The sequence below is a fragment of the Ptychodera flava genome, chromosome 8, assembly GCF_041260155.1.
Source record: "Ptychodera flava strain L36383 chromosome 8, AS_Pfla_20210202, whole genome shotgun sequence".
Classification (NCBI taxonomy): domain Eukaryota; kingdom Metazoa; phylum Hemichordata; class Enteropneusta; family Ptychoderidae; genus Ptychodera; species Ptychodera flava.
Window position 1 is genome coordinate 17,204,528 of NC_091935.1, and position 24,620 is coordinate 17,229,147.

At 37.7% G+C, this 24,620-nt stretch overlaps 2 protein-coding genes across 2 annotated transcripts in view; both read right to left on the bottom strand.

Annotated features, from left to right (window-relative positions):
* LOC139139539 (cubilin-like) overlaps window positions 1-12,099 on the bottom strand; it is a 50,869-nt gene extending 38,770 nt beyond the window's left edge. Inside the window, exons 1-16 of the mRNA XM_070708452.1 lie at window positions 12,084-12,099; window positions 11,590-11,804; window positions 11,002-11,128; window positions 9,614-9,985; window positions 8,731-9,043; window positions 7,983-8,167; window positions 7,378-7,536; window positions 6,821-7,009; window positions 6,171-6,385; window positions 5,390-5,513; window positions 4,759-4,941; window positions 4,026-4,226; window positions 3,491-3,790; window positions 2,713-2,837; window positions 2,048-2,315; window positions 916-1,323 (exon numbers count right to left, since the gene is read on the bottom strand). Coding sequence (XP_070564553.1) covers window positions 916-1,323; window positions 2,048-2,315; window positions 2,713-2,837; window positions 3,491-3,790; window positions 4,026-4,226; window positions 4,759-4,941; window positions 5,390-5,513; window positions 6,171-6,385; window positions 6,821-7,009; window positions 7,378-7,536; window positions 7,983-8,167; window positions 8,731-9,043; window positions 9,614-9,985; window positions 11,002-11,128; window positions 11,590-11,804; window positions 12,084-12,099 — 3,400 coding nt within the window. The remainder of the gene's footprint in view (window positions 1-915; window positions 1,324-2,047; window positions 2,316-2,712; window positions 2,838-3,490; window positions 3,791-4,025; window positions 4,227-4,758; window positions 4,942-5,389; window positions 5,514-6,170; window positions 6,386-6,820; window positions 7,010-7,377; window positions 7,537-7,982; window positions 8,168-8,730; window positions 9,044-9,613; window positions 9,986-11,001; window positions 11,129-11,589; window positions 11,805-12,083) is intronic.
* Window positions 12,100-12,105: 6 nt separating this feature from the next.
* Window positions 12,106-24,620, bottom strand: part of LOC139139540 (cubilin-like) — a 42,039-nt gene continuing 29,524 nt past the window's right edge. The window contains exons 37-52 of the mRNA XM_070708453.1: window positions 24,007-24,215; window positions 23,745-23,871; window positions 22,904-23,275; window positions 20,701-20,950; window positions 20,008-20,192; window positions 19,353-19,508; window positions 18,549-18,740; window positions 17,930-18,144; window positions 17,238-17,361; window positions 16,798-16,980; window positions 15,792-15,983; window positions 14,953-15,252; window positions 14,341-14,465; window positions 13,745-14,015; window positions 12,821-13,237; window positions 12,106-12,454 (exon numbers count right to left, since the gene is read on the bottom strand). Coding sequence (XP_070564554.1) covers window positions 12,246-12,454; window positions 12,821-13,237; window positions 13,745-14,015; window positions 14,341-14,465; window positions 14,953-15,252; window positions 15,792-15,983; window positions 16,798-16,980; window positions 17,238-17,361; window positions 17,930-18,144; window positions 18,549-18,740; window positions 19,353-19,508; window positions 20,008-20,192; window positions 20,701-20,950; window positions 22,904-23,275; window positions 23,745-23,871; window positions 24,007-24,215 — 3,527 coding nt within the window. The 3' untranslated portion in view covers window positions 12,106-12,245. The remainder of the gene's footprint in view (window positions 12,455-12,820; window positions 13,238-13,744; window positions 14,016-14,340; window positions 14,466-14,952; window positions 15,253-15,791; window positions 15,984-16,797; window positions 16,981-17,237; window positions 17,362-17,929; window positions 18,145-18,548; window positions 18,741-19,352; window positions 19,509-20,007; window positions 20,193-20,700; window positions 20,951-22,903; window positions 23,276-23,744; window positions 23,872-24,006; window positions 24,216-24,620) is intronic.

Sequence of the window (24,620 nt, forward strand, 5' to 3'; positions counted from 1 at the left end):
CAAATTAAAAGCATGTCATTTAGAGTCAGGCCAAAGAAATTAAATTCTACGTTTTGCGTCCACTCTAAATGGGAAAAGGTACGCATCTAAGCTGCTGAAAAACACACACAAGAAAATTAACACAATGTAATTTGATTGCAGCAAATACAAAACTGTGACAAAATTTTAGTTCAGAAAAGCAAAGTGGTTATGTCCTAAAATTTCCTATTCAAATACACTGTGTGTGTTTTTCATGAAAACCTTCAAAACCTAGGCGGGTGGGGACGCAAAACAAAGAATTTAATTTAGAGTTATTGTCATGAAACTTCTTTCGGTATACATGTGGAAGATATTTGAATGCTTAAACGATATATTAAATGCGTAGGATTTCACCAAGATTTAAGTCATTAGATTGGCCTGTAGGGGTGTGCGGCTACACCTTTAAAACCCCATAGCCCATTTTAGACCAAAAATCTTGTTATTTCTGGACCCCATTTCGGACCTCTAACATTTGACCCCGGTAAAACTGTTCTGGTTAAAAAAGGAGTTGATTTGGGAGAGAGGGAGATGAGAAAAACTTATATTTTCAAAGAGTTCAGTCATATAGTATAATGGCTTTCAATTCGGTGCCACAACTCAGTGTATGTGAGACAGACACATCGGATGTACAATATAAATGGTTAGCTTGGGAATCACCTCAAATTTCAAAGTCACCAACTCATTGATTAGTTACAGTAAACCAGCATGGGGCAGCTCTATCTGGGCCAAGAGCTGAACAGTTGATTGCACTTGATATACAATGTAGCTGTTTTTAGTAACAATTACAGCTGAAAGTCAGAAGACGTTTTCTCAGCTAAAAATGTCTCATACACAGAGTTGTGGCACCAAATTGACACCCATTATGCATGCATACATGTACAAACATGAAGTACATACCACTTTCATCAATCTCTTTCAGAACAAGATGAAATCCTCCATAGGTAATGGAATAGTCTGAAGTAAACGTAATCCATATTTTATCAGCGACTGAATAGACTGGGTCTTGGTCATCCTTTGCTCCTGAGATACGCAGTATGCTGGTTGTCAGATCGTTGTAGTTGTGACTGTCACCAATTTCCAGCCAGTCATGGCAGAACTCGGTTTCAAAATCCACGAAGGTGACATTGATCCTCCAGCCGCTTTCTGTGTCAACTTGCCACAGACATTCCAAGTCGTTGTCGTAATTCTCGGGGTAGTTTGGTGAGAGGACATCTACAGAGTCGCCTCTTGGTATGGTGATGTTCTGAACACAGCCTGGTTCAACCTCGGGTGGTTCTGTGGGTTCTGGTTTTTCAGTTGGTATCTCTGTTGTTGAGTAGATATAAAGATATATACTGAGAATGTTTACCTGGCAGAATGCAATTATCATTTTAGTGTTCCCAGGAGTAATATCATACAGTCGATGTGAAATTTGTAATCTTTAGTCTCACACTGATGACACATGATGAGTAGAAGAATACTGATGAATGCTGACTTCCTTTTTAGGCTTTTGTATGAGATGGAAGTCTGGCATATTAAAGGTAGAAGGTGCCTCAGGGACAGATATTTGGACTCTCAAACTTTTCCAATTCTTTTCTGATCTACCACTTGTGGGGACTCATTTTAAAGCCCTTGGTAAAAGAAAAACTTTTAACGTCTTAGTTTTTTGAAAATCAAACATTTCACTTTTCTTCATGGAGCCATTTTTAATTTTAAATATCAGTAATACTTGGGTAATTTGTTTCTCTGGTACCAAAATTTGCACGGTGACCCCAAATTTTTATTCTTGATTTTGAAAGAGAATAGTTGAAAGACTCCTTGAGGAAAGTTTGAGCTAAAGTTTTAAGTCTTTCTCTTTTGAGGCGCACACTACATTAAACTGTACAAAGAGATGGTATTATTGGACTCCAACCCAAGATAATGAAAACCTCTGTTTTGCTACACTTGCTATTCTTTCAGGCTTGTATTGTTGTCTACAAAGTATTTTGCTAGCTATATCAACTTGCCAGTCAGTAACTTAGTGTCTTCCACCTCCTACGTTCTTCCTTACCTTCAAAGACAACCTCAATGTCCAAGAGGAATCCCCTCCATGTCACAGTGCTGTCAGTGGTGAAAGTCACCCACAATTGGTGTGAGTCAGAGTGCCAGAAGCGCCACGGTTTCAATGAACCAGAGATGTGATGAACCCGGCTGTCGTCAACGCTGTTGTCATCACCTTCACCGATGTCCAGCCAGTCAAACAGGAATTCAGTTTGCAGATCTCTCAGGTGAACAAGGAGGGTGTTACCTTCTGTGGTGTCTATGTACCATTCACATAACTGTGAAGTGAAACAACAAAAGCATGAACATTATCAACTTTCAGTACTTAGAGTAATTTTAAACTGTGACTCAAATAGGAGATTGCTTTCCAAATATATACACTCAGAATACTATTACTAAATTTACTGCATCCTAACAAGTTGAAGATCAATGTATTGATACAGATGGGAAGTTGGAATAATTGCAAAGGATATTGAGTGTTAGAGCTTCAGATATAGGAGTCTTGATCAGCATATAACTATGCACCTCTACGCCCATTTACTGCTTTTATCAGAAAAGTTTGGTTCAACCCTTTTGTTTCTTTGATAAAGCTGGACCTTCACACAAATGAGATGGGTGGGAAAGGGTTAGTGAACGAGAGGGGACAGGAAGGCATATACTGATTACATGGCTTACCTCATTGTTGTCATAGTTATCAGGATAGTTAGGAGACGCAATCTGTATGACTGAGTCATCCTTGACTGTGTACATTCCGCCACAGTGCTTGCCAGAGTCTGGCGGTGGCTCAGGTGGTTTAACAACTGCAATGTGAATGCAATAGAGCACAGTGAGAATTGGGAGAGTTAACTCTCAAACAAATGAAAGGGTGTCAGCATTGTAAAATGATTTGTGTGTGGGTATCGCGAAGAAATTTCAATTTTATCAATTATTCATTTTGCAGTAAAAGGTAACATTAATGAACACTGTATTAGTAGTGAGTAATTATCAGACTGAGTGCAGAATATTCATTGGCCTATAATCTTGCACTGTGCAGCACCTGAACATAACTAAGTGGCAGCTCTCTACAAAATGAAGCCAGAACTTGACAACAATGTAAGCTGGTGGACAACTTTGCCATGTCAATGTGTTATGTGACTTGAACACCCTTAAACAACAGACTCACTGGAAGAAATCATTTAACAAACTATACTTTTGTCAAATACAAGTTTGCCCATATCAAGCAGTATGCATACTAACAATGCACTTCAAATATTTTGATCAGTGATATTTTTTGATATGTTTCAAAGTAATGCTTCATAATAGACAGTTAATGCTTATCCCAACCAATTTCTTTGCATACATGTAGTTCTAACATGCACTGTTGGAAGTCAAGTACAGTAAGAGTGATGAAGGGTTGAACCACTGTCTGAAAACGAATATGGTAAACAACCCAGTATGCTGGTCAAAACTTTACCTTCATGGGTCTGTACTGGATCCCCTGGTACATAATCTAATCTTCCTTTGTATGTATACGCTGCCACATACATAGCATACCAGGTGGAGGAGTCTAGCCCTTCAAGCAGGACCTGATCACTGTCACCTCCTGGTACATCAATGATGAAAGCGCCACCTATCCAGTCTGTGCGGTAATACTTGACATAGTATCCCAGGACATCACAGTAGTAATCAGAGATTGTCCAAGTCACAGGGATTTCAGAAGTGGATAGTGCACGACCTTCTACATTCTGTACATTCTTGTCATTGTCATCAAATGCTGAAATGATAATCAAAAATCAAAATGTCAAAAGATACATATTCATTGATAACAAAGTGCAAAAATTTTTCCTTTGTTTTTCCTTGAGTGTGTCCTTTGATGGGGGAAAGTGTTTGATTGCAATAGCAGAAGGCAATCCCACTGCTGTACTGGATTTAATTGAACTCTTCTGACTATAAAACATCTGAAACAGAAGGTTTGAACATGTTCAATTAAAACATGATTGTTCACTTACGTTTCGGGTTAATCTCACAGACGTATGGGTAAGTAAACCTGCAATCCTTATCATTCCATTTGCCATCTTCATCGGTGATAGCACAGTCTTCATATGGACCGGCACTAGGCTGATCTACAGCCCAGTTGCCGTCATGCCAAGGCGTTGATGTAGAACAGTCAACCCACATCCAGGTACCTTCCACTGCTCTGTCATAGTATCCTAACATGATATCAAGAAATATTCAATGAGGTGGTTGATGAGATATTTCATGACAAAAGTACAGAGCAGCAAGTGATGAGTAAGCTAGGTCAAAGCTGCAAAACCTACATTTAAGGTACCTCATTGGTACCAGTCGTACCTTATCAAAATTTATTGTCTCTCTCAGAACACAGACTAAACCACACTCGTACATAGTATTTACAACTGTAAGACTAGTGTAGAATTGAAAAAAGTGAAAAATGCTTTTATTTCTTTCATATGCAAATCAAGCGGGAATTAACATAGTAAACTCCCCTACCTTCCCTTGTTTCAGGAGAAAACAGTTGTAGACACATTATGTTTCTTTCAAGAGCAACCTTTATTACCTTTTTTTGAAAGTCCCAGGTATTGTAATTCTATTTTATATGTATTTTCTTTGATGGATGCACACATCTGAAATAAACTTCTCATTTAAATTATAATCATACACAATGTCCCATGTTTCTGATCGCTTTCTAACCACTTCAAGGAAAGAATGTGGTATTTCACTTACCAACCCAGAATTCTGAAGCTTGCATCTCTTGCATGACAAAGTCTAACTCGTCTTGATTATCAATGATGACCAAGTCACTATCTTCAGTAGATTCACAATGTTCTCTGGCATCTTCCCAATCTCCTGGCTCCTCAACAAACTTGTAACAACCATACCTGTAACCTACTGTGTAATTTTCTGGACCTGTTACAAAGATGAACACATATGGCTGATTTATAAGAGGAGATTAAATGCAAGTAGCTTTGCTCCAATTGAATTGAACTTCTTGGAACGATGAACATTTTTAGAAGACACACCACAAGTACCAAAATCTTTGTTTTACCAGCTTTAAACATGAAAACACAACTTGGACACATCTATGTGGATTGTACATGAATTTGTTACTCTAGTTTTGGAAGTAGTATAAAGTTAATGTAGTAATGAGATGAGATTGTACAATTCAGAAATGCATATTTTTTATCCATGGTTATTTGATTCAGCACTCTAACATTTTGTTATTTTTTGCCATGAAATATTATCCCCGCTTCCACCCTAAGATTGACAACTTCCTGTGCATGACTGAATGTCTTGTATTTCAATGATGATCATCAATAGATCTTCAATAAAGAACATACAAAAATCGGAAACTTACAGTCATATGAATCATATGTGATGTTGAATCCACGTTTAGATTTACTCCAATCAGTCTGGAATCTCAGCCATAGCTTGTTTTTCTCACTGCGGTAGTCAAGTCCATCTTGTTTATCAGTCAACTCCTGAAGACGTAGATTTAAAAATTACGATGTCACACACAAATATATTAAGTTACTTTGAACTTTTCCTGTGTTGTACATTCCATTGTACTGTACCGGTACACTGTCCTTTAGAACAAAGCTTTATTGTAAAACTACTCCATGCCTCCTCCACACGATCATTTTGATGCCTTAGACAGGAAGTTTGAAAAGTACTTGTCCAAGAGGATACACCAAAATTCTCAGTTCATCATCAGTATTTTTAAATACACATGAAAAAGAATCAATCCAAAGAACTCATGAAATTTTTCAGCACAATTTTTTTTTCATGTTAACAAATCTGGATTTTCAAGAAAAAAATGAAAAAGTCAATGATTTGTCAGTATTTTCCTATTTTTCAATCTTAACAGGCAGATTTGTTTTGATCCATCCCATGGACAAGCAAGGGTTATTATTATTATGTCACACCCTTCATACTCATTGAATGTCACTTTGTAGGACAATGCTGACACTTCAATCCATCATTGATAATTTATGTTAATCATTGCTGATTGTATTTATTTATTTATTTATTTATTTAACAACTGTCTCCAAGAAAGTAAATGGATGAGAATTTCTTAACAAAGTTCTCCACTTTACAGTGAAAGCTGAGATCCAAGTGTACTTGGAACTGAAACTCACCACATAATCATCTGAGTCAGGATCTGAGCCTTCCCCGACAAGTAACTTGTCGTAATTCTTTTCCACATAGAAGTCAATGAATCTCAAATGGATGTGTCTTCCCTCTGGCAGATGTATCAGCCAGACACAGTCTAGGTTGTGTGGGTAGTCACTGGGATAGTTGGCAGACAGAATCACTCCTGACAGAGCAGTCAGGTTCTGCGTCACACAGGCATCTGAAACAAAATACACAAATAGTGAGTAAAATATACCAATAGTTTGATTTAAAGATATCATATACATGTATGGTTCCCCTTATATTTGAACTATTACATGTACCTCTATACACCTGCCACAACAACTCTTTCAATTGTACAAAGATAATGTTGAATGTCATACACCATCATCATTGGATATCAAGTTCCATTGACACTTGCCACCTGAAAATGACCTCTTTGATGTTGGACAACCATCACCTTAACATGTAACATAGTACACCACAAAACAGTAATGGGCACAGTAGTTCCTCAGATGGTCAAAAGTGAAGGCCATTGTACACTCAGCTTGACAAGCTCAAACTTTCAATGCATTTAAAACACACTTTTACTATTTACAGGGGTGACAGCTTTTTTTATCAGTGTCTGATTTTGAAACTGCTGATTTCAACATACCATCATAGAAGGTCATCTCAAATCCTTCATAGGTCTTGTCATGGTCTGTCATGAATGTCAGCCAAATGACATCGGATGGAGTGTAGAACTCAAATGGTGTTTTCTTGTTGCCAGATTCATGTACAATACGTGTTGTCAGGATCATGGAGTTATCTCCAGTACCAACGTCTACCCAATCGTAGTTCTTTTCTGTGAATACAAAGAAATGCAAGTACAGCTCTACGTTATAGATATCTGTGCTGTGAGATATGCCACACTAAAGCCATATATAAATACAGACAAAAGTTTGCTAATACTATCATAAACTTGTCAGCAATTATTAGCATAGTAAAATTGGTTAAGCCAAATAAAATTTACAATTGATGGTTTTGATATTATTCCTATTGTCATTTTTTAAAACCCCTGTCAAAATTTGATAAATCAGCATTGTACATGTTTTGTATCCCTTCTGCTCTTGTTTCTTTAAAGTCCTTGTGCTGACCCAACCTCATTACACACCATAACTAGGTACATTATTTAGAAATCATGTGAGACCACTGTATTGAAAGAAACATTACCTGTCCTCAGATGTCTTGTGTCCACTCGTACATTTCCTCCCGATTCAGTTCTTATTATCCACTCACAGAAGACGTTGTTTTCATATTTCTCTGGGTAGTTGGGCGATGTGATCATGACACTGCCACCAGTTGGGATGATAACATTATGATTGAGGCAGTCTGTAAAAAAAATCAACATTTTACATCTTGGTCAGAGTGAACTACTGAAATATTTTTGAAAGTATGAATGGAGAAGCCCTAGAGTGCATTTCTATTATGTAATGCTGTTGTAGATGCTGGCTGTTTGGGGGCATAATTTACAATTGTTTTAATTGCTGTTGTATTTCAGCATGCCACTCTGGCACGGAGGTCACTCTTTTGTCAGCCCTGAGAACTAAGTATAGCTACAGTTTACATGCTGTAATCAAATTATTAGAATTATCAATGACTCTCAGGTACCACAATAATGTTTTCGTATATCTCCAACACGGTTTTTTGATTACTGTTTCTATAAAAAGCCTGTATCATAACAAATGACTGAAAGAAATGGTTGCTGTGCTATATGTATGTAGTACTAATAAGCCAAATCATGATATTAGATTTTTATGAGCTCTTGCAGTTCTTACCATTTTCTTCACTGAGATGAATTTCAAAACCTCTGTATGTCTTCCTGTGATCAGTGACAAATCTCATCCACAGTTTATCAGTTGCTGAGACATAACTTTGTTCCTTCTCATTACCAGTCAGTCTGTCAACTAGAGAGACCTCATTCTCCATGTCATGGCCATCACCAACATCAAGATAGTCATACCTGAAAAAAAGGCCACAAAATGATTTTAAGTTTTTCCTGATCAACAGTGTATCTATTTATAAACATGTTTCAGAAAAAGCTGGAAAAATAGCATGATTTACTTCTATGGTAGAGTTATTTGAAAGATCAAGCACATCTCATTGTTAACAAAATAATAATGTATCGACTCAAAATTCTATAAAAAACAAACGTCAAACTAAATGTAAGTCACTTACTTCTAATTTAAATATCTATATACATGTATGATATGAGTTATGTCACCTATTGTAATTTGGTAATACTTTAGAGTTTGACAGTGTGGTTTTCTGTTTATGTAAATAAAGGTGACCCGTTACTTTCATGTGATCAATAAATGGAAAGTTCTGTTCAGAAACAGGATTTTTTAAATCTTTGCACTAAGACTTTCATATTGAATAAATTTTGCACTGGAGATTCAAAGAAACAGGTATCCTTTAGCTCTTGATGACAAATGTATTGAACACGAAAAAGGGATGGACTGGCACTCACATATGCACTAATGAAATCTTTCACATTTTCTCCAAGGAGATTACTGGGATGCCTACCTTTTCTCTGTTCTGAAGTCTACAACATGGAATCTAATTCTTCTACCAGGAGTGGCACTGACGGTCCATTCACAGAGAAGGTTATCGTCATAGTCATCAGCATAGTTTGGAGATGTCACCACTCTTATACCAGTAGCAGGCACATCAATGTGTCCTCCACAGTATGGTGTAGGGACTGGAGTAGTTAACTCTGATGTCGGGGTGACTGTGTCTGCGCTTGTTGTGGCAGGGCTTGTTATTGAGATAGCTGTTGTTGTTATCATGGGTGGTTTGGTGGTGATGTCTGCAGGTGGTTTGGCTGTCGTAGTATCAGCTGGTTGCAAAGCAGATGTTAAATATAAGTAATATGCCTTCAATGATCCGCAAGGTCAAAGATACTAATTTGTAGACACGTGAATGCATTTGTAGATTGTTGCTGTTTATTTATCCAAATAGCACTGCTTAGTACTTATACCAATCAAGATGTCTGCACAGAGGAATAGATTGGGATTGAATTGCAACTTCCCGACAGCAAAAAGTAATTACGCTCAACAGGTTTTCCTTTGTTACTATGTATGTATCATAGTCATGTTGGGACATTTGAAATCAAAATAGGTCTACGTAAAAGGTCAGTCACCAAATTGCTATCTCTCAGAAAAAACAAAGAACAGCTAAATAACGCATAGAAAGTGTCCTGAACAATGCCATGTAACAACATGGCAGATTTTGGTGTACGTTTTTCTGAAGTTTCTTACCAATATTAATACACAGAAATTTTCAACCATAGTTATGTAAGTTTCAACATTCACTCACAATGTGTTATTGTGCATTTGTAATTAGCTTGACTACAACTGGAGATCAAATAGACACAATAGAGTTATTTCATTTAAATACAGTGACTTACTATCATTTCTTTCTTCAATGTATATCAAGAAACCACGGTATGTGACTGAGTTATCTGTTGTGAAAGTCATCCACATCTCAGCAGCAGATGACAGCCATGATATTGGTCTCACAAATCCTGAATGATGTCTTTCCCTAGTGGTCAGGTCTGTTTCATCCAGTCCATTGCCGACATCCACCCAGTCATGGCCTGGCTCTGTCACAAAGTCTCTGAATCGCACCCACAGCTGAGTGTCTGGAGATGATGCTGTGACGTTCCACACACAGCGTTCATTGTTGTTGTAGTCTGACGGATAGTTGGGAGACTGAATCACCAGTCTGGTGTCAGGTTTGGTGAAGAAGGCTCCTCCACATGGCTTGGCAATCAATAATTCTGCAATGAATGAACAAGAGTACATGTATATGTGATGTTAGATTACCATCTAATGAACATTCCTATAACGATTTTGATTAGGAATGCTAAAGATGTATCATTTACCATTTGTTAAAATGGAAGTCATTTGGGTGTTCACCAATACCTGAACATTTCACAATTGAAAAATATGAATTCCATAATCAAGTCTGAAAACTGCAGCTGTTGCATAGCAGTATAGCAATAGTACTTGATATAACACGCCACATGCTCATTCCGTGTCGCGATTGGCCAGAATACGTCACGTGACGAGAAAATAGATACGTCTAGTCCCCACCAGATCGACAAAAGTGACGTCAGAGGGTATATTTTTGAAAAGCTATTTGCCTAGGGAAATAGTTCTGACCAAATTTGGAAAAGTGCCCGGTCACGTGACCGTAGTGTCGTCTGCAGCTTTGCAACAATGGTGGGTGACTAGAACGTGATGTGCGTCCGGGATAGGTGACGACACATTCTCTAAAACAGATTTTCCAACATTTTCCAACATTCCAACAGCGTAGGAACTTGAACAGCTCATCGATGGAAAAGATTAAAGTGCAACTAAGGATTTCGCTAGGTATGCTTAGAATATTGTTGAAAGAAAGTGGTACCACGTACAACTGAAACCGCTGTGGAAACATCGCCGGTAAACTTGTCACAATGGATTGTTGCGGTACAAAATATCAAAACACATTAAAAACTATATAACAATACAACATGAGCATGTGGTGTGTTATAAAACACCTATAGCCTGGTCTTTATTCGGGCTATAGCGCTCGTCTATTACCCCTCGTGGCCGTGTGTTACCAGAAACACATCGCTATACCCCTCGGCCTACAGCCTCGGGGAATAGTGATGTGTTTCTGGTAACACACGGCCCCTCAGGGTAATAGACGGGCGCTATAGCCCTCATGACCAGGCAATAGTACTTGATATCCCTTTGTTATTCAGTGTTCATAGAGTAAGTGCGCTTATTCAGAATCTGATATTGTACCTACCGTCATCATATTCTTCATAAGTCAGGTAGAAACCTTGGCCATTTCTGGACAAGTCTGTGGTGAATTGCACCCAGGAACTGTAAGTGTCAATAATCTGTGCTTTAGGCAGCTCATCACCAGTCAACTCCTGCCAAGCAATGGGAGTCAGAAATACTCATTAACACAGATCTACAGTCAGTTATTTTTTTATTTTTGAGAAAATAACATAACTTGCTACATCTATTTTACCATTATCTTGAGTGCAAGTGATAAACAAGTGATTCCACTAAAATTGATATTTAAAGGAAGTTTACCAAAAATTCTCATTAAATATTTTAAAAAGAATTTATGAAACCACTGTTTCACTGTATCTCATAGTGATCAGAGGATATTATACTGCTTGTTGGATTGTACTACTGATATTCGTCAAAAGACAATCAGAGCCTGGATTGTACATGGTCAAATAGTTACTTACATATCTAATGACAAAGGACCAGTTTTACACAGATGAAGGAAAACAAAAACCATAGTTATTTCCTGAGTAATTTGTAACGAACTGGCTTAACCACATTTACTGATAGATACATAGCATAGTGTGTTTGCACTCACCACAAGGGCTGCATCATCTTCTGAATTAGCATCACCAATGTAGAGGTAATCATAGCCATCCTCCAAGTCAAAGACATGGAATGTAAACTTGATGAGTTTCTGGTCATCTACTGTGATATCCCACTGACAACTGACACCATGCGGGTAGTAGCTGGGATATGATGGTGATGAGATGTTGCCACTTGGTCCAGTTAGACTGCCACCACATGGTACCTCTGTATACAGTAAATGTACAAGTCATTGAGGGGCACTAATGTTGTCAAAGTGGTTTGAGCAAGTTGTTTCAATGTATTGTGTATGCTGTGTACAATGTTTTGGTAATTATTGGAGAGCATAAGGCTAGAAAGAATATGCCACCATGTGACCCTAAGATATCCAAATATTCTATTGTATCATTTCAATGCATTTTCAGTACTTTCCATATCATGTATTACACTACATTGACGCCAAATGTTCACTTATTACAAATGAAGCAATCACTAACAAAACATTACCTGCATAAATGGTCATACTGAAACCCTTTCTAGTGTTGGTACTGTCACTCGTCCACATTGCCCAGAGCTCATTGCTGTCTGTTGCAAAGGTACCAGACACATCCGAGCCTGAGAACCTGAACAATAGTGAGCCATCACTCCTGGCGGTCCCTGAACCAATCTCTAGCCAATCGTAGTTGGCTTCTGTGTCAAAACTGTTGATGGTGATGTACAGGTGGTAGCCACTGGTTGTGCTTGCAGTGATTGGGCAATTCTGATGGTCCATCTGCAGAGGTCATCGTTGTTGTAGTTGTCTGGATAATTTGGTGATAGAATGGTAACGGATGAACCAACCACAGCATCTATGATGTAGTCCTCACCACATTCATCAGCTGAAAAAGATGACATAAGTCACAAGTTAATGAACACAATCTGAATTGACCACTTGACTTTCTGATACTATCTGCAGAAGCTGAACATCTTTGATTGCACATACATAATGCTAAGTTATAATAACTGACAATTTATTATTGCAAGTTCTGTATGCTTGTGAAAGCTTTAGGATGAAATTACAGCTTATGTTGCTACTTCCTGAAAAAAAACATTTCTGGAAATGGTAGCATGTATTGTAGTTTCAGAAATCATTGAAATTATATTTCATTTCTGAGTCAATACAACCTTTTTGCACAAAAACTTTCAAAGCAAGTTGGTTGTTGCATAACATTTCTTGATTGCATTCAGAATATAAGATTTCTTACGTTCAGTGATTTCTGTTAAGCGCAGGTGGAACCCTCTGAAGACACGGGAATAGTCAGTGGTGAACGTAATCCAAATCCTGAAGCCAGCTGACTCGTGGTTGTCTGGTACATCATTCTGGCTACCGGACACTCTCAGGGCACTTGTAGTCAGATCCTCATGGTCATATCCATTTCCAATCTCAACCCAGTCATTGTATGGCTCTGTTTCAAAATCAACAAAGGCTACATCTATTCTGAGTCTGCTGTTGGTCTCAACCAGCCATAAGCAGTATAAGTTGTTAGTATAATCCTCTGGATAATTTGGTGATCTGATGTCCACCTGGCCACTTTCCAAGATAGTGATGTTTCCACCACACTCTACCACAGGGTCTGAAGGTACAGGCTCTGTTGGCAATGGCTTCTGGGTAGGAGGTTCTTCTATGTAAAGGAGAAAAAAGAAATCTTTGTTTTTAGATTTTTTCTCTTAAAGGTATACGGTCACCTGTAATCTAAATATGCCCATATATGGTCAAAGGGGTGTTCCTTGGTATTCAAAATGCCCATGTGAGGGCGCTGTTTTTTAAAAGCAGCCACCCGCTTAAAATCTGTGATTGGTTAGATTTTCTCTTTCCATGGTAACTGTGGCAAAATTGGAACAGGTGACAGTATACCTTTAAACTATGAGTTTGCATAAATGACAAATATAGAAAAATTTTACATTTCATCATGCAAAAAAATCCTTCTGATGCCATTTTTAGAATACAGTATTTTGCATGTCTCTTGCTGAAATTTATTTTAAAAATGAAAATTTTGTTCTTAAATTTCCGGAAAGGAATTTTTACAAATCTCTTCCTGATGATTAAGTTTGCTGACTAACATTCTTGTGTCATTCAAAATCAATCTAACATACACACAGAGTGGCTACAGCATTGCAATTATCATTACCTGCCACAATCTCTTCAATTTCCAGCACAAATCCTCTGTATGTGACATCACTATCAGTATAGAATGTTATCCACAGCTGATCTGACTCTGAAGACCAGTACAGCCATGGCCTGACTCTCCCTGACAGATGGTGAACTCTGGTGGCCTCATCATCAATGTCATCTCCTTCACCAATATCCAGCCAATCATACCATCTCTCAGTTTTCAAATCACGTAGATGTACAAGGAAGCTACTTCCTGGGTATGTAGTGTCGATGATCCACTCACAATACTAAAATATTAAATATGAAAAAAATTATCTTCTTTTCTCATGATGCAACTACAGATAGCAATTGACAATCATTATGTATGTGTTCAAATTTTGTAGAAATGAGGAGTGAAAAAGAAGAAATTTCAATGAAAAATGTCCAGCTCTACATTGACTTCCAAATAATTAAATAAGATTTATTGAAAGGCAAAACACAAAAGGCTTTCTAAGGCTTGACCTTATGCACAAAGCCAAACAGGGATCAATGTTGCTTTCATCAAGATTTTGGTAAATTTGATAGTTCTTACACTACAGAGTCAACTTGGATTTCAGTATCTAGTATTCTTACCTCATTGTTGTCATAGTTGTCAGGATAATTAGGGGAAGTGATACGAAGTACTGTATCATTCTTCGTGGTGTAGTTTCCACCACATGGCTTTCCTGGCTCCATTGGAGGTTCAGGTGGTTTAACAACTAGAAAGTGGCAAATAAAAATCATGCTGGTTTCATTCACCTTCCAGAAAACATTATGTTTACATAACTTGCTCATCACATTTTCAGTATGATATGGGTAGAAGCTGTGCACTTTGAAACAAATACTGCTTACTGTCAGACGTTCTTGATAGCTTTGGTAAGACTTACAGTCAAGAAAAGAAATCTTAATGAATTTCATACTGATACTATGAAACTAAAGGGACAGTTTATGAGTTACTAAAGCACCTGTCTGTAGGACAAGTACACATCAGGTATTTATGGAAACAAACAAAAACAGCACATACAGTGTACTCCACAACAAAATATAAGTAGACTTGAATCTCTGAAGTAGGGCTTCTTGTATAGAACTTCATGACGGATGTTTTAATATGTGGCCATACCTTTTAACATCTGTTCATATTTAGATCTTTGCCAACAAGAATGTGACTGAAGAAAGTTATAGATGATCATAGCTGATTAGAAATACCTTCATGTGTCATGACAGGATCTCCTGGTACATAATCCATCTGGGTTTGAATAGTGACAGCAGCAACATAGATGTAGTACAGAGTTGACGGTTCCAACCCTTCTATCTCTGTGTAGTCTGATGTACCACCTTCCACATTGATCACTCTGACTCCTCCAGCAAAGTCCCTTCTGTGGTATCTCACTTTGTAGCCAGCAATGTCACAGTAGTACTGTGGGATGTCCCATGAGACTGAGATACTGTATGGGGAGAGTGCCGTGCCATACACTGCCTCTACATTCACATCAGAGGCATTGAAAGCTGTGACAATGAGAAAAGACGTGAGCAGTGAATACTGCAAAACAACATTTTTTTTCAAACAAAAGACAATACAAGCATGTGCACCTTTAATATAATTTAATCTGTGGTTTGATAGGACACTATTATCAACTAAACGTTACTGGAGCACAAACTTTCCAATATGAATAGTCTGCTTCATCAGATGGAAAGGTGGAAATCTTGCATCTGATGAAGGAGACTATACGTCTTTTAAAGTTTATGCTCAAGTAACATTCAGTTGATCATAGCTTGAATTATACTTTCAAACAATTAAAGTCAACAACAAGTTTTCCATTGAATGAATATAAAACGTTTCTGATACTGAGATGCTGATTACTGAGTTTCTGCCTGCTACCTAGCCAACCATACCCTTTTTCTTCAAGGTCAAATTTTGCTTTCAAACGGAGCTGTACTAAATTCAGGGGTTAAAGGTACAATCTTCATTTACATGCAACATGGTAGAAAGTCTATGAAATTTGGGTGTTTTTTTTACCATCAATAAGAGAAGGTACCTCACTTACGTTTCTTTGTGATCTCACAAATAAATGGATGCATGTCTGTACACATCAGGGCATTCCATTCACCATTGTCCAGTGCCACACATCTGCCGTCACCACTGGGTTCCCCTGATTTCCAGTTGTCATCATGCCAACCAGAGGATGGTGAGCAGTCTACCCACACCCACTGACTTCTCTCCGCAATATCAGAGTAACCTAAAGCAGAAAACCAGATGGTTGGACAGTCTCATATACATTACATTTACTTTTTTGTAAGTGGCACACAAGTTTTGTAGATAACATTGTAGATAAAAAGAACCAACTCATTTGAGTGTCTGGATAGAACACACAAGGGAATTGCTAAATTACTTATCGAATTGATAGTAGAGACCAAAGTTAATTAAGACACCACTCTGGCTAAACAAACCATAATACAATGTGTACATACTGATACCAATCTGTTTTTATAGACACACAAGGGTAAACAGTGGACTGGAGTGTTACATGATTAGTATTTCACTCAAATTCTTTTTATCTACAACGTCCTGCCCAGTGGGTAGTGTTGTAACTAGCATGCAATTTGCCTTGAAATTACATCAACTTCGACAGCTTTCATGTAAGCCATGATGTTTTGCTGAACACTGGGATATTCCTGTATCCATTATATATAGTTGAAGAAACAATCTTAAATCCCTGGTTCTCGCATCAGTACTTGTTGACGTTCACTACTCACATGGTAGTAATCTTTTGTTCTTCTTTGAAAGTTGCATCCTTTAATCACTTTGTTGAGAGATAAAACTGATAAAAAAACAAGCCCCTCTAAGCCACCCCTGAAGAAATTGCTACAAAAAGTACTTACAGAGGAAATCGATGATTCAAAGTCAGATTAGGAAAACCTTTCATGACCAAGGGCTAAGAAAGATTTGAAGTACGTGAATGTGCAAAATAGGACTGGAATCAAAATTTGCATCATGAAAACTTTAATGAAAACAAAATCAATTTAGTGTTCACGCCACAGAGGGAGACTGACCTATCCACTGTAGATCTGATCCAACTCTATCAACCAGGTATGCTAGCTCATCTTCATCCTCAATGATGACAAGATCAGAATCTGCTGTCTTCTGACACTCATCTCTAGCATCCTTCCACTCAGTGTGGTTTCCAATGAACTTGTAGCAACCAAAGTTATATCCAGGCTCATAGCCTTCAGGACCTGTGAATCCATTCAAATCAAAATTGAATGCACTTTGGCAAGTCACACAAGAAAGATCTAAAGTATCCACTAGTTCCATTGCTTGTTAATTTTAATGTCTATCCTTGACAAATAAGAACAAACTCACGCTTCCTTAATGAGAACAAACATTTTCTTGCAGTGTACCTGTACAGATGGTGAGAAAGTTTTCAGTATGTAAGAGTGAATCAGACACTTGGTGTTAAGTACTTTTGCAATGATGTCATAGGTTTACTTACATTCAAATACTTCATAGGTAAGTTCAAATCCTTTCTTTGTTTTGGTCAGGTCAGTCTTGAATCTAAGCCATACTTGGTGTGACTCACTGACGTAGTCGTCTGGCAGTCTGTTGCCAGTGTACTCCTACAGGGGGACAGAAAATTTAAGGTCTAGTGTAAGGGAGACGTGACCATGCCCTACATACATGTAACTTTTAACAACATGCCCACTGAGCTCAAACTACTGCAGTATTGTAGGAAATGATGTACTGCAACCTGTGAAGATGCAATATTCCATACACTGAGAGATGCAAATTTCGTATACTGTACATGTACGGAGCAATAGTGAACACACCAAAACTTTATCTAACCACAAAGGCATTACATTCCTTTCAGCAAAAACAGAAATCAAAAACAAATGGTGATGGTAAGTAAGAGAGGTTAACATACTTATCTAAATTCAGAAAGATCTCACCCACAGCAAAATATTTACATATCCAAAATTTAACAAACAAACAAGGGAGAAGTACGAAATGCACAACGCAGAGTCTGAGACCAAACTCAGACAGAAAGATAAGAGATCTGGTCACAACTCTAAGAAGTAATATCTGGTAATTAGAACCTGCCATATATCAATCTGTTAGTCATTATGGGAGGTCTAATAAATTAATTTATGTTAATTGGTTAATCAATGGTAATTAGTTCCTACTTACAGTATATTGATCAGACTCTGGATCAGTTCCTTCTCCGATGAGAAGCCAATCATAGTTTCTCTCCAGATCAAAATGTTGGAATTCTATCTGAACTTGTTGTCCTTCATTCATTACAATTTGCCAGACGCAGTCACAGTTGTGTGGGTAATCGTCAGGGTAGTTGGCTGATGTTATGCTCCCTACTCTGTCTGTCAATTCTTCACGGACACATCCACCTTATTAAATACAATGATTTTCAAATTCAAAGTTACTATATGACAGACAAAGGACAGTTGTTGTGTCTTGTGGAAAGTGAAATTAGTACCTCATGATGGTTTTGTACATGAGCTTAAATATTCAAAATATGTCAAATGTAGTCAACAGTGAACAATTTGTTTTGCAACAGATCATTTGTCAAGGTCAACATATATTGGTAATAATTTGTCGAGCCCTTCCTCCTATGATCGCATTTGTACAGTCAACAACCAAGCACCTTGTTCCAGGTACATGTAGGTCTATTTTTTTGGAAATATGGTTGCTGATAAGGCTAATCTGAACCTACTGCCAGAAGATTACAATAATTTAAGATTAAAATACACAATTTATAGTTATTGCAGACAGTACTGCATAACATACTCACTATCGTCCAACTCCACTTCAAAACCTCTGTAGGTTTTTCTGTAGTCGGTGTAAAAGGTCATCCAGACCAGGTTGCTTTGAGCGTAGAATTCATACTGCTTATTGCCATGGTTTCCTGATTCATGAATGATTCTGGTAAGGCCATCCATGGAATTGCTACCATAACCGATGTCCAGCCAATCATAGTTGTTTTCTGTAACGGCCAGAGAATGCAGATAGTTATGTCACAAGCAATATGTACATGCAAAGTAGCAATGATGGCAAATCTAACCTGGAAATTTTATGGAAACTTTGTATTCATGGCTACATGATTATTATCTCTCTGTGACAATAGTTACCAATTTTTAGTGTATGTACAGTGATACCTTTGAATTTACTAATCAAAACCTCAGGAATGGTGTTGAATCTAAAATAAACATATATGAAGTCACAGAGTTAAGGCCAAATATTTTAGTTAATAAAATGTCATAATTATTGATTTGAAGGAGGAATATGTCAACAATGTAATGTCTCAGTGTTCACTCATGTTTGTTGAGATGGTTCCTATCATTTACTTTACTGATACTGCTCTGTCTTAGCTTATGTACAATTAGGAAAGCTTTCTTTGGTACAAGAAACTTTCACATAATTTGTGTTAAGACACTTCAAGATATTACTAAATTCACTGTAAGGGTATGTGAGTTTTAGGGCACCAAGAATTATGAGATGTTAGCTCTTTGATGTATACAATGAAAGCATTTTAGAGATATCGGCGGTATATGCTATTTGTCTCAGTAAGGAATGGATTATGCCTGATGAAAAATACCTGTTCTGAAATCCTTGATGAGAACGCGAATATTCTTGCTCGGGTCAGCATCTATCAGCCACTCACAGAATTCATCATCATTATAGTCATCACTATAGTTTGGTGAGGTCACTACCTGTGTACCACCAGTCGATATGGTCCGGTTGTCAAAGCAATCTGAATTGAACGATAAAAGCATATATCAGAATATTGTGAAGATTTTACCACACAGCTTCTCCATGTTAGATTTCCAGCTAATGAGACAATGTCAATCTCTATCACATTGGAAATCTACTGGCATGTAACACACTGGAAAGTGAAACAAAGGCAAGAATTAATATACTTCTTCATCATGCCGTTTTTTTGCATGAAAAAATATTTATTGGTTGGGATTTATCATCCAGATTAAACATGAAGAAATGAGCTGTGCACAGCGGTAACAAAACGCTAAATCCTAACTATTTCGGTATGTGGGCTTTGTTAAGGGATATACTCAGTTACGTCCTGGGTAGATAAAATTTGTCAATGGGTACTTGGGATTGCTTGGTACAACCTGCATATGTGATATCTGTCAAGGGGTGTAGGGGGATTACTTGGATAGGATGCATCCTTGGCATATGAAATTTGTCAGGGGTTACTTTGTATTACTTTGCATTTGGTAGATAGTCATTCATACCATTTTCTTCACTCAGTTCAATACTAAAACCCCTGTACGTCTTGCGATGGTCCGTGACAAATTTCATCCACAGTTCATTGGTGACTGTTGTGAAGACGTGAGCCTTTTCATTGCCATCAAGACGTCTGAACTTGCTATCTCCATCGTACAGGTCCAATCCATCACCAAAGTCAAGGTAGTCATATCTACACAAAGTAACAAAGTTAGAATCCATATGATTGAGATTTGAACAATGAAATGACCTTGGCATCAGCCAACTGTAGGAATTCAACAACTGGTACTCAAAACCAAATGTATTCTCTCTGTAATGTTTAAAGAGTACCATGTTTACAGCAGTGATCTGTTTTATAAAAACTAGGTGATGCGACTCTTCTTGAGCCTGGTTTGACCAATGATATCATTTAATAGAAACTATTAGAACACAGGCATGTAAAACAAATGAACTGATTTCAAATGAACTGTTTTGTGTCAATTTGATCCTTTGTCTGGGAATTCTAATGATATCAGTATTATATTATTGAACTTGTATGTTTCTATACTCCAGCAACCCTACGGAAAGTTGCAAAATGTTTGATACTATTATTGAATTTGAAATAAATGGAAGCAAACATTTAAAAGTTATAGTACCGCATGCAATATGGGTTAACAATTTCAAATTTTAATAACTCATAGAATACAGTTGCATAAGATTACCTTTTTTCTGTTTTAAAGTCTAAAACATCAACCCTAATGCGTTTTCCTCCTTCGGTTTCAAAAGTCCACTCACACAGCAAATCATTGTCATAGTCATTGGGATAGTTTGGAGATTCAACTTGGATAACTCCAACAGATGGTACAAGATGGTGTCCACCACAGATAGGTGTCGGTGTGGTTGGGTAAACTGGTGTTGTGAGTGGTGGGCCAGGAGTTGTCATCAGTGGTGGCCGAGGTGTAGTTGTATCAGCTGCCACAGAGAAACAAAAATACGATGGATTAACAGCCACATATCACACGTTAAATTAATGGACACTCTGCAATTGTAGGCCAGATGTTGCTGTGTTATAAATAAGTTTTTGCCCATTGCTAATCCTTTAAATCAACTAATTGACAAGAATTTTTTTGTTACTGTACCTCTTCACAACTACACGTAAAATAATAAACTGAAGATACATTATTCTGTCTATAGGGCACACTAGTGTGTTGAAAATAGAGGATTTCAAATTTCAGATATCAAAGAAATTTTGCGGCTTTCTCTCCCAGCCTATTGAAACATAAGAATGCTAATACATGACACATCCCCAGTGTTCTCCCTAGGCCCTTCAAGCATCACGTCTCCGTGACGCTTGCCTTGATTGCCGTGACGCTTGCTACAATGCCGTGACGCTTCAGATTTTTCCCAACACCCTTGATTGACAGCCCCACTTGACAGCTCAGTGTATTCATTGGCATGGGACATCTGCCAAAACTAGCCTTATCAACATCGTTTTTAGTCCTGAATAGACTTTTTCATGTCGATTGACGGGTTTACATTAATCAATTGACACGTACATAGGTGTTGAAAAACACCGGACGAGCAGCACATCGGTGTGGCCGTGACTTTGATCATGTTGGTTGAGCGCCGTGTTAATGGCCGTTTATCGTGGGGCATTTACAGTGACGTCGACGCCGTGAAAATGCTGGTGGTCAAAGCTATCGGTCAAAATAGCGACCCTCAAAAAAGGTTTATAAGGCGTCTATACCTGATGACGGTTTGTCTACATGAAATCTCCATGGCAGCATTGCGAATGTAAATTTGTATTTTAATTATTTTCTGTTCTTGTTGTTGAGACAAACGGTGAAGTATCAGAGCAAGCAAACGGTAGAGTTTCGTGGGCTGCAACGTTACGTGTACGTCATATTACGCTACGCTGACTTGACCTAGTTTTCGCGATGTTGGGGTCACTGTCATTTTACAAGTTTTTTTTGGCTAATTCCGCAATCGTTCTTTTGCATTCTTGTCATCTTTTTTTTTTATTTCGCACAAAGTTTTTAAAAAACATGAGTTTGGATTAACTTTTTGGTCGCGAAATGATGTCTACTGTGCCATGTGACGTAAACAGGTCGGGCGATTTCCAAGATGGCGGTCGATGTGTGGGCTTTGAGCGTTTCGCGCTGTTTTCAAGTTCAGGTCTCGTTTCAGGTTCGCTAAGGAGGCAAGTTATTAAAACGACAGGTGTTTCATGATTTTGGTGACGATCATCCGTGTAAATACGTCTGAATTTTCTGTTATGGTAAACCGTAACAGTTCCTCTATTCATTGGGACCGTGACCGTAACGTGTTATATGTGCTCAAAACTCGCTGGGGTACACAGCCCTGATTGTGTGGCTTCGTTGCTCTGTATATTTCGTAAACAAGTGACGCAATGTTTCATCGCAAATGTTTCTCCATGCAAGGAGAGTACGAGCTGAATTTTTACAACTGAAGTTGGACTGTTGTATGAATTTATTTCAGTTCATGGTGCCCCTGATATGTATGTTCATGCAGCAGTGTGTAAGTGAAATAAAAGGCATATTAAATGACTACAATTTGCAGCGACTGTTTTTATGTGTGTATGTATTTAAATATATGTTAATGTATGCATATTAATTATGTAAATTTTATGCAAATTTCTGACATGCTTGCCCTTGATCCTAGGGAGAACACTGTGACACATCCCTGCCACATAATTGAACTTTTTCCTATTTCAAAGAAAACGCTACTTCATGTGTGATAAAGGCAAATTAATGTTTTCCATTTCGTTTTGTGTGTTGCTGTAGAATGGTACAGTTGAAAGACTAAGAAATAACAGAAAAAAAGTTTAATAATGAAAGGGCAACTGATGCATTCGATGTCGATATAAATTTAAATAATTTCTTCATCATAACATTTTACACTCACTGTCATTTCTTTCTTCAATAAAGATGAGGAACCCTCTGTAATTGATTGAGTAGTCTGTGGTGAATGTCATCCACAATTCATTTGTCTGTGATACAAACTCTGTCGGTCGACTGGGTCCTGAGTGACGCCTAAACCTTGTAGACAGATCTGTCTCGTCAAGTCCATTTCCAATTTCTAGCCAGTCATGGCCCAGCTCTGTGGTGAAGTATCTAAAGAAGACAAACATTCTGTTGTCTGGGTCTGATGCTGTGATGTTCCACAGACAGTAGTCACTATCAAAGTAATTGGACGGATGGTTTGGAGACTGGACCACGAGCACTGATCCTAGCTTGCTTGTAAGATTTCCACCGCATTCTTTGCCAATTATGATCTCTGTGAAGAGAAAGTTAGTGATTTGAACATCAGACATGGACCAATCAGCATAGTGTTCATATCATATAATTATTTTCTTTTACCAGTAAAGCCAACCAGGATCTTTTGATCTTAGTGTAGCACACAACCAGGTTTACCAAAAATGCGTACATTAAGATGATTTTGTGGTGAAAGTCCGCTGGGTCAAAAAAATTGACAACTTTGTGCTGATGGACAAGACCATCAAACTAGGCAGGTGTATCACTGGCATTGAATGAAGATTAATTGAATGACGATTAGTACTGGTTCTGTGATCAAAAACTTGAATGAATTTACTTAAATTTGCATCCGATAGAAGACAAGGTCAGAACAGAGGAAAAAAATAACCCTTTATATTGCTTAATCCCTTACCTTCCTTGGATATTTGTTTCTAAAACACTTGCTAATTACTTAAAAATGATTCATGGCCAAAGTTAAAAATTTTACATACCTTCACTGTACTCTTCGTAAGTGACATAGAAACCAGCCCCATCTACAGACAGGTCAGATGTGAATCTCAGCCAGGCACTGCTGTCTTCAATGATTTCAACCTTAGGTAGTTCAGATCCAGTCAGTTCCTGTGGACACGATCAAAGAACAAGAATTTGTTATTGTAACACCTTCACTTTGTTAAATTGTAGTTTTTATTAAGTTTACATCATGTAACCTTATCTACAAGAAAATGTAATAGACTATAAAAGTTTTGAACTTACCACAAGAGGGCTGACACTTGAACTTGCTCCGATGTGGAGGAAATCAAAGCTCTCCTCCAAATCAAACACATGGAATGTTAGTTGAATTGCCATGCCCTCTGATACTTGGATATTCCACAGGCAGTCACTGGCATGGGGGTAGTTGGTGGGGAAGATAGGTGATGAGATGTTTCCACTTGGTCCAATCAATGTATCCCCACATGGATCAACTGTGTAAGAATTAAAAAATATTTATGTGTATTTTCAGGTTGTCTAGGACAACAAAGCAACAGTATATGAGCAATACACATAATACATATGCCTTTGGGTGTAAATTTGGATAATCATAATGAAAACTGGTGTAAACCTATGAAACAAATTGATCAATAGTATGTACTTTAACTAGAAACTGTTACAAAATGAACTTTGCACACTAAATTACATTAAAATTTGAGCATAATCTGCTCAAAGTACATTACTTGCTTGTCAATCTGTTATACCTTACAGCATTTGCATGTTAATTTGATATATGCCTCCTAACAGTACATATAAATTCAAATGCTCACATTAATCAGTGCTTCAATGCTGGTAATACAGCACTAAAAGCTCTGAAAGTTTTAAACAGTTCATATCCA